This window comes from Salmo salar, chromosome ssa16 (genome assembly GCF_905237065.1).
Source record: "Salmo salar chromosome ssa16, Ssal_v3.1, whole genome shotgun sequence".
Taxonomy (NCBI): Eukaryota; Metazoa; Chordata; class Actinopteri; order Salmoniformes; family Salmonidae; genus Salmo; species Salmo salar.
The window spans coordinates 59,571,886-59,581,707 of record NC_059457.1 but is presented as its reverse complement, the minus strand read 5'-3'; the positions used below and the strand labels follow the sequence as shown (position 1 = coordinate 59,581,707).

At 44.4% G+C, this 9,822-nt stretch overlaps 1 protein-coding gene and 1 non-coding gene across 2 annotated transcripts in view; one reads left to right on the top strand and one right to left on the bottom strand.

The window, feature by feature from the left end:
* Positions 1–1,189: 1,189 nt before the first annotated feature.
* Positions 1,190–9,822, top strand: part of LOC123727716 (integumentary mucin C.1-like) — a gene marked incomplete at its 3' end in the record, with an annotated part of 51,399 nt that continues 42,766 nt past the window's right edge. Inside the window, exons 1-2 of the mRNA XM_045696692.1 lie at positions 1,190–1,435; positions 1,698–1,958. Coding sequence (XP_045552648.1) covers positions 1,190–1,435; positions 1,698–1,958 — 507 coding nt within the window. The remainder of the gene's footprint in view (positions 1,436–1,697; positions 1,959–9,822) is intronic.
* On the bottom strand, positions 2,175–2,250 carry trnaa-ugc (transfer RNA alanine (anticodon UGC)). Its single transcript has one exon. It is a non-coding gene; the product is annotated as a tRNA-Ala (tRNA).

The following is a 9,822-nucleotide window of genomic DNA, read 5'->3' as shown; positions in this document are numbered from 1 at the left end:
AACGAAGTGCGCACTCTCATCCACGCGCGTGAAAACACTACAGCCAAAATGGGAGCCAAAACACTACAGCCAAAAACTACACATTTTTCAAAAAACAAGCCTGAAACTCTTTCTAAAGACTGTTGACATCTAGTGGAAGCCCTAGGAACTGCAATATGGAAGGTATTCCTTTTAAATTCCCATAGAGAGCCATTATAATCAGTGGTGATCTCAACAACAAAAAAATCCGGATGGATTCTCCTGCCATATCAGTTCTGTTATACTTACAGACATTATTTTAACAGTTTGAGAAACTTTACACTGTTTTCTATCCAATACTACCAATTATATGCATATCCTAGCTTCTGGGCCTGAGTAACAGGCCGTTTACTTTGGGAACCTCATTCATCCAAACTTCCGAATACTGCCCCCTACCCCGATGAAGTTAATAAAGTGTGCTGTTAAAGGATTGTAAACACAAAAGTCCCAGGATGCTAACAGCTTAGTGTTAGCTTATAATGGAGTCTACATCACACGGCAGTGGCTCCCTCTGCTGGATGCTAACAGCTTAGTGTTAGCTTATAATGGAGTCTACATCACAGGGCAGTGGCTCCCTCTGCTGGATGCTAACAGCTTAGTGTTAGCTTATAATGGAGTCTACATTACACGGCAGTGGCTCCCTCTGCTGGATGCTAACAGCTTAGAGACTGGGTGTAAGCGACATGCCCCCCTTAGGGACTGCACCACAGTTATTGATCAAATGCATCACTGTCGGGGCCTTGGCAGGCTAAGAAAGTGGCAAAAGTACCATAACGAAATTAACCTTCTCTCCATCCAAAAGGTCCTGCAAGGGCATAGGATAGTGGAAAACAGAGTGTAGGGAGGAAAAAAACTGTATAGTCACACCATTTCTACACACGCGTAATCAGGGGCTGGCACTGTAAAACAGAGAATGAGATAAGGGGCTGGCACTTTTGGCGTACAAGCCACCAGGGGGAGACTTGTCGAGGTGACAAATGGAGTCTACATCACACGGCAGTGGCTCCCTCTGCTGAATGAGCCAGGTCTCGACGGGTCCTCCGGCCAGGACAAATTGGGGCCCAACAGATTTACCACGTGAACCTATTGAAGAGGTGGCACGTGAGGACAGCCTTGGCCGTGTTGTGGTCAAAACCCGGGATGTTGATGGGACGAGTGGTGGTTCAGAGCAATGAGGACCTCGGACCGGCCCAGAAGCAAGCGCTCCGGGAGCTCATCGATTGGAACACTGCCGTGTTTTCTGAGAACGACCCTCATTGAACACCATGTCCTCACCCGGCCTGTAGAAACGGTACGAAAGAGGCCATACTGGATCCTCGAGGTCCGAAGAAAGGCTGTGAAGCAGGAGGTGGAGGCTATGCTGAGGATGGGAGTCACCGAGGAGTCCCAAAGCACATGGTGCAGCCCCAACGTGTTGGTATTCAAACCGAATGGTCGTCTACATTTCTGCAATGACTTCCGGGGTGTGAACAACATCAGTTTGTTCGACGCCTACCCCATGCCAAGGATAAACAAGCTTTTCGACCGGTTGGGAAAGGCCCGGTAGATCAGCACCCTGGACCTGACCAAGGGATATTGGCAGGTACCCTTGGTAGCCTCCTCCCGGGAGAAGATGGCATTCTCGACTCTGGACGGCTTATACCAATACAAGGTCCTCACGTTCGGTCTCCATGTTCCAGCGCCTGATGGACCAAGTTCTCCAACACACAGTGGACTATTTGGATGACATCCACAGCCAAGAGCAACTGACGCGCCTCCAGGCAGTACTGGACACACTCAGGCAAGCCAGGTTGACAGCGAATCCCAAGAAATGCAAGCTGGGGTTCGTGGAGGTGGAGAACCTGGGGTATTTGATCGGACGGGGGAATGTCAAGCCCCAGGCGTTTCGTGATTGCCCCGTTCCCCGCACCAAGACACAGGTCAAGTCCTTCCTGGGGCTGGTGGGATACTATAGCCGGGATACTATAGCCCAGAGGGATAATCTCACAGGCAATGCCCGGAGGGATAATCTCACAGGCAATGCCCCGAGGGATTTACATTTTTTTTTTTTACATTTTAGTCATTTAGCAGACGCTCTTATCCAGAGCGACTTACAGTAGTGAATGCATACATTTCATTTCATACATTTTTTTTTCTTCATTTTTTTCCACCGTGCTTGCCCCCCGTGGGAATCGAACCCACAACCCTGGCGTTGCAAACACCATGCTCTACCAACTGAGCCACAGGGAAGGCCCGGAGGGATAATCTCACCGGAAATGCCCTTAGGGCTATTCTCACAGGCTATGCCCCGAGGATAATCTCACAGGCAATGCCCGGAGGGCTAAAGCATCCTGGTGAAAATGTAGAATTGCTTCGTTCACTAGGGCCCTGCATGACGATAGCTGTCAGGACTGGTGGTAAGCAGGGTGGTAACTGCAGACTGGAAAATCACTAGGCATCACCCACTCCTCCTGGGTGTGTCAGCTCTTCCATCCCAAACAGCGTGGTCACTGTGTAATGGGATGGGGTCTACCTATCAGATCATCCCTTCTACCAGGCCGGATAGATACAGGGAGGGGGCTCTCTCTGGACAGAGAGATTCAGAAAGTAATGTAAGGAATAACTAAACTAACTGATCTCTAGCTCAATGGAGAGTGCTCTCCATAACAGAACCAAGTCATCTTTGCCAAGTGGAGGGAAAAAAACGACACTCAGAATCATAAAAAGGGCTGAGGGGTTTCCAAGGGAACCCTGGAAACCTGTCCTCACATGGAACGGTGGAGCAGAATACATTTACATTTTACGCTCTTATCCAGAGCGACTAACAATTAATGCATTCATTTTAAGATAGCTAAGCAACCACATATATCAGTCATAGTAAGTACATTTTTCCTCAATAAAGAAGCTATCAGCAAAGTCAGAGCTAGTAAGGCGGGAAAAGTGTGAGTGTTTGTTCTCAAAAGCCTTTTGGATCGAGATGGGGGGGTCGGGATAGAGCGTGAGGAGGGGCTGCGAGGGGGGGTGGGGGTACTGTGGGATTATCAGATTTCAGAAGATGGGCAGGGACTGAGCTGTTCTAGCTTCAGGGGAAATCTGTTTCCACCATTGGGATACCAGGACAGAGAAGAGCTATGATTGGACTGAGCTGGAACTGCCCTCCCGTAGGGGTGGCAGCTGAGTACAGCTATCTGAAGGGTAGGATGATTGACAATCCGTAATGAGTTTCGACTGCCGTCATGAATAGATTTACTATGTCGATGATAGTGACTGCAGTCGTGGTGGGGGGCGGGGGAAGTGTGAAGGTACAGTAACAGCCAAAAATGTTTGATGTGCAGTATTGACCTTGTGGTCATGGACTAAGGGACAAATTATGTGGATAATTGAGTATGCCGCTTGGGCCATGCTAGCCATAATTGGGATCTTGATGGTAGGGGCCTTGTTCTACCATGCCATCAGAACCCTAATATTTAAGAGCATTAATACCTATGGCTGGCTGGACGATACAGTCAAACTATTGACTTACAGGGCTTGTAGTCACCAATGGGGGAATTCTGGGTGAACGTGTGAGGGAAACCAATAGGGTCTAACATCCCATTGGCATAGAACAGATCGGATGGATGGTCCATGCCTCAATCTCATTCACATCAAGGGTGGTGTGAAATGATTAACATGTATTTTCTCTCTCTTCTCTGCTCATGTTTTCCAGGTGATGTGGAATATGTGAATGATCACTGTTCCAGAATAGGGACCATTGGAGACTATCTGACTTTACCCCGTTTTAATCCGTTTATAATGGTATAATTAGCTTAGAAGTAATAAGAATCAGGTTATGAGTTAGATGGAATGATCTATGTGCATTGTATTTGAGGGAAAGGGGGCCTGGAGTTAGATGGAATGATCTATGTGCATTGTATTTGAGGGAAAGGGGGCATGGAGTTAGATGGAGGGAAAGGGGGCCTGGAGTTAGATGGAGGGAAAGGGGGCCTGGAGATAGATGGAGGGAAAGGGGGCATGGAGATAGATGGAGGGAAAGGGGGCATGGAGATAGATGGAGGGAAAGGGGGCCTGGAGATAGATGGAGGGAAAGGGGGCATGGAGATAGATGGAGGGAAAGGGGGCATGGAGATAGATGGAGGGAAAGGGGGCATGGAGATAGATGGAGGGAAAGGGGGCCTGGAGTTAGATGGAGGGAAAGGGGGCCTGGAGTTAGATGGAGGGAAAGGGGGCATGGAGATAGATGGAGGGAAAGGGGACCGGGAGAGAGATGGAGGGAAAGGGGGCATGGAGATAGATGGAGGGAAAGGGGGCCTGGAGTTAGATGGAGGAAAAGGGGGCTTGGAGATAGATGGAGGGAAAGGGGGCATGGAGATAGATGGAGGGAAAGGGGGCCTGGAGATAGATGGAGGGAAAGGGGGCATGGAGATAGATGGAGGGAAAGGGGGCCTGGAGATAGAGCTGATACATCGTAATTACTGTTCTATAACATATCTTTACTGTTATATATCATTATACTCACTGTCTTATATCTTTACTGTTATATATCATTATACTCACTGTCTTATATCTTTACTGTTATATATCATTATACTCACTGTCTTATATCTTTACTGTTATATATCATTATACTCACTGTCTTATATCTTTACTGTTATATATCATTATTCTCACTGTCTTATATCTTTACTGTTATATATCATTATACTCACTGTATTATATCTTTACTGTTATATATCATTATACTCACTGTCTTATATCTTTACTGTTATATATCATTATACTCACTGTCTTATATCTTTACTGTTATATATCATTATACTCACTGTCTTATATCTTTACTGTTATATATCATTATTCTCACTGTCTTATATCTTTACTGTTATATATCATTATACTCACTGTCTTATATCTTTACTGTTATATATCATTATACTCACTGTCTTATATCTTTACTGTTATATATCATTATACTCACTGTCTTATATCTTTACTGTTATATATCATTATACTCACTGTCTTATATCTTTACTGTTATATATCATTATTCTCACTGTCTTATATCTTTACTGTTATATATCATTATACTCACTGTCTTATATCTTTACTGTTATATATCATTATACTCACTGTCTTATATCTTTACTGTTATATATCATTATACTCACTGTCTTATATCTTTACTGTTATATATCATTATACTCACTGTCTTATATCTTTACTGTTATATATCATTATTCTCACTGTCTTATATCTTTACTGTTATATATCATTATAAACTCTTAAGATGAACATACAGTTTTTATATATGCTTGCGGTCCATGTACACTGGGGAGTGGTAAAAATAATTAAACAGCAGCAGTAAAATAACAAGCGAGGCTATATACAGGGGGTACCGGTACAGAGTCAATGTGGAGGCTATATACAGGGGGTACCGGTACAGAGTCAATGTGGAGGCTATATACAGGGGGTACCGGTACAGAGTCAATGTGGAGGCTATATACAGGGGGTACCGGTACAGAGTCAATGTGGAGGCTATATACAGGGGGTACCGGTACAGAGTCAATGTGGAGGCTATATACAGGGGGTACCGGTACAGAGTCAATGTGGAGTCTATATACAGGGGGTACCGGTACAGAGTCAATGTGGAGGCTATATACAGGGGGTACCAGTACAGAGTCGATGTGCGTGATCACCTGTCCTGTGTCCTCAGACCAGTGATATACTCCACCTGTCCTGTGTCCTCAGACCAGTGCAGATGGAGGAAATGAGATGGTGAGGAGAACCTGTTTTAAAGTATTCACATGATGCAAAGGAAGTGTAGAGTACTGTTTTTTTTTATTCTGCTCCTGTATATATGAATTAAAAATCAGCCTTGAACTTTTTCTTTTGTTTAAATAGATAAACTTTATTTATTATCTATTTATTGTCCCCAACCCTGTGCCCTAGACACCCAACTGAGCGACCCACACACGGAAGAGTAATCCTTATCTGTTTTATAGACCTGCTGCCAGTAGCCTGTATGCAGCGAAGACAGAAAGGTAAACACAGTCAGAGACCCACTAAAGCAGCACTGCCTCCTCTAGTGTCTGAGCCTGGCAGGCTTGGTCCAACAAAGCCAAAGCCCCGGATGGGAGAGCATAATATACAGGGAAATTCTCAAAGCTGCTAATGAGAACCTTGACGACCTTGTACCTAGCCGGTGGGGATTCCGGTGGCAGTGCTGGCAACTCTAGCTTCAGTAAGTCATGGGAAGGGGGTCACACTCAGACAATCAGAGAGGGAGCAAATTATTGTGGCCCTGGTGGAACAAAATAATCAAAAGGTCTGATTGCTCAGAGATGCTTGGGAAAAATGGTCACAACTGGGGACCAGTGTGTTTGTGTTTCAGGGTCGGGGGGTGTATCTCAGCCCCATCAGCTAGGACTTGACATTGGCTAATCAAATCTCTGCCTTCTCAAACAGCTACAACTCTATATGCATTCACACTTCAAGTCTTCTCTTGAGTTGGGCTCAGGGATGGAACAACTGTTGAACATCTGAGCTTGTGGTTATTTCGTGGGGGGAAGGGTGGGGAGTGTGTGTGTGTGTGTGTGTGTGTGTGTGTGTGTGTGTGTGTGTGTGTGTGTGTGTGTGTGTGTGTGTGTGTGTGTGTGTGTGTGTGTGTGTGTGTCCCACATCTGTTGCATAGGGTAATGATGTTAGGGACAATACAGGATGAATCACAAAAATTGTTTGTTAAAAAATATTATTGCTTGACAAAAATGTAATATTTGTAATGCCAATCCTGGTTATAGGTAACAATCCTGGTTATAGGTAACAATCCTGGTTATAGGTAACAATCCTGGTTATAGGTAATAATCCTGGTTATAGGTAACAATCCTGGTTATAGGGAACAATCCTGGTTATAGGTAACAATCCTGTTTATAGGTAACAATCCTGGTTATAGGTAACAATCCTGGTTATAGGTAATAATCCTGGTTATAGGTAACAATCCTGGTTATAGGTAACAATCCTGTTTATAGGTAACAATCCTGGTTATAGGTAACAATCCTGTTTATAGGTAACAATCCTGGTTATAGGTAACAATCCTGGTTATAGGTAACAATCCTGTTTATAGGTAACAATCCTGGTTATAGGTAACAATCCTGTTTATAGGTAACAATCCTGGTTATAGGTAACAATCCTGGTTATATGTAATAATCCTGTTTATAGGTAACAATCCTGGTTATTGGTAACAATCCTGTTTATAGGTAACAATCCTGGTTATAGGTAACAATCCTGGTTATAGGTAATAATCCTGGTTATAGGTAACAATCCTTCGTATGAACTGCCAACATTATTACGCATATTATTTGTTAATTGTGGAAATAAATGAAAATATGCAAGATTTTTTAATATATACAGTACCAGTCATAAGTTTGGACACACCTACTCATTCCAGGGTTTTTCTTTCCAACAAGTGCTCAGCATATCTGGTAACTACTTCAAGACTGTTGGACAAGTATTCCAGGTGAAGCTGGTTGAGAGAATACCAAGAGTGTGCTAAGCTGTCATCAATGCAAAGGGTGGCAACTTTGAAGAATCTAAAATCTGAAATATATTTTGTTTTGTTTAACACTTTTTTGGTTACCACATGATTCCATATGTGTTATTTCATAGTTTTGATGTCTTCACTATTATTCCACAATGTAGAAAATAGTAAAAAATAAATGAAAACCACTGGAATGAGTAGGTGTGTCAGAACATGTGACTGGTAAGATGGCGCAGACAGAGATGGTCGCCTCGCTTTACATTCTTAGGAAACTATGCAGACTTTTTTTGTTGTTGTATGTATTATTTCTTACATTGTTATCCCAGGAAATCTTAAGTCTTATTACATACAGCCGGGAGGAACTATTGGATATAAGAGCAACGTCAACTTACCAACATTACGACCAGGAATACGACTTTCCCGAAGCGGATCCTCTGTTTGGTCCACCACCCAGGACAATGGATCGGATCCTAGCCGGCGACCCAAAACAACGGCGCTGCAGAAGGGGCAGACGGAGCGGTCTTCTGGTCAGGCTCCGTAGACAGGCACATCGCCCACCGCTCCCGAGTTTACTGCTCGCCAATGTCCAGTCTCTTGACAACAAGGTAGACGAAATTTGAGCAAGGGTTGCCTTCCAGAGAGACATCAGAGATTGTAACATTCTCTGTTTCACGGAAACATGGCTCACTCAGGATATGTTGTCAGAGTCAGTACAGCCACCCAGTTGCTTCACGCATCACACGACAGAAACAAACATCTCTCTGGTAAGAAGAAGGGCGGGGGTGTATGCCTTATGATTAACGACTCATAGTGTAATCATAACAACATACAGGAACTCAAGTCCTTTTGTTCACCTGACCTAGAATTCCTTACAATCAAATGCCGACCGCATTATCTACCAATAGAATTCTCTTCGATTATAATCACAGCCGTATATATATCCCCCCCCAAGCAGACACCTCGACGGCCCTGAAATAACTTCATTGGACTCTATGTAAACTGGAAACCATATATCCTGTGGCTGCATTTATTGTAGCTGGGGATTTTAACAAAGCTGATCTGAAAAAGGGCTCCCTAAATTTTATCAGCATATCAAATGCATAACTCGAGCTGGTTGCATTCTGGATCATTGTTACTCTAAGTTCCGCGACGCATATAAAGCCCTCCCCCACCCTCCTTTTGGCAAATCTGACCACGACTCCATTTTGTTGCTCCCAGCCTATAGACAGAAACTATAACAGGAAACGCCCGTGCTCGGGTCTGTTCAACACTGGTCTGACCAATCGGATTCCACGCTTCAAGATTGCTTCGATCACGTGGACTGGAATATGTTCCGGATAGCCTCAGACAACAACATTGATCTATACGCTGACTCGGTGAGCGAGTTCATTAGCAAGTGCATCGGCGATGTTGTGCCCACGGTGACTATTACAACCTTCCCCAACCAGAAACTGTGGATTGATGGCAGCATTCGTGCAAAACTGAAAGCTGCTTTTAATCAGGGCAAGGTGACCGGAAACATCCCTGAATACAAACAGTGTAGCTACTCCCTCCGCAAGGCAATCAAACAAGCCAGGCGTCAGTATAGAGACAAAGTAGAGTCGCAATTCAACGGCTCAAACACGAGACGATTGTGGCAGGGTCTACAGTCAATCACGGACTACAAAAAGAAAACCAGCCCTGTCACAGACACCGACGTCTTGCTCCCAGACAAACTAAACAACATCTTTGCTCGCTTTGAGGACAATACAGTGCCACTGACAGGGCCCGCTACCAAAACCTGTGGGCTCTCCTTCACTGCAGCCAATGTGAGTAAAACATTTAAACGTGTTAACCCTTGCAAGCCTGCCAGCCCAGACGGCATCCCTAGCCGCGTCCTCAGAGCATACGCAGACCAGCTAGCTTGTGTGTTTACAGACATATTCAATCAATCCCTATCCCAGTCGGCTGTGCCCACATGCTTCAAGAGGGCCACCCGAGCCACTGCCTGTTCACCCCGCTTCCATCCAGAAGGTGAGGTCAGTACAGCTGCATTAAAGCTGGGACTGAGAGACTGAAAAACAGCTTCTATCTCAAGGCCATCAGACTGTTTAAACAGCCATCACTAACATTGAGTGGTTGCTGCCAACAGACAGACACAAATCTCTAGCCACTTTAATAATTAATAATTGGATGTAATAAATGTATCACTAGTCACTTTAAACAATGCCACTTTATATAATGTTTACATGCCCTACATTACTCATCTCATATGTATATACTGTACTCTATACCATCTACTGCATCTTGCCTATGCC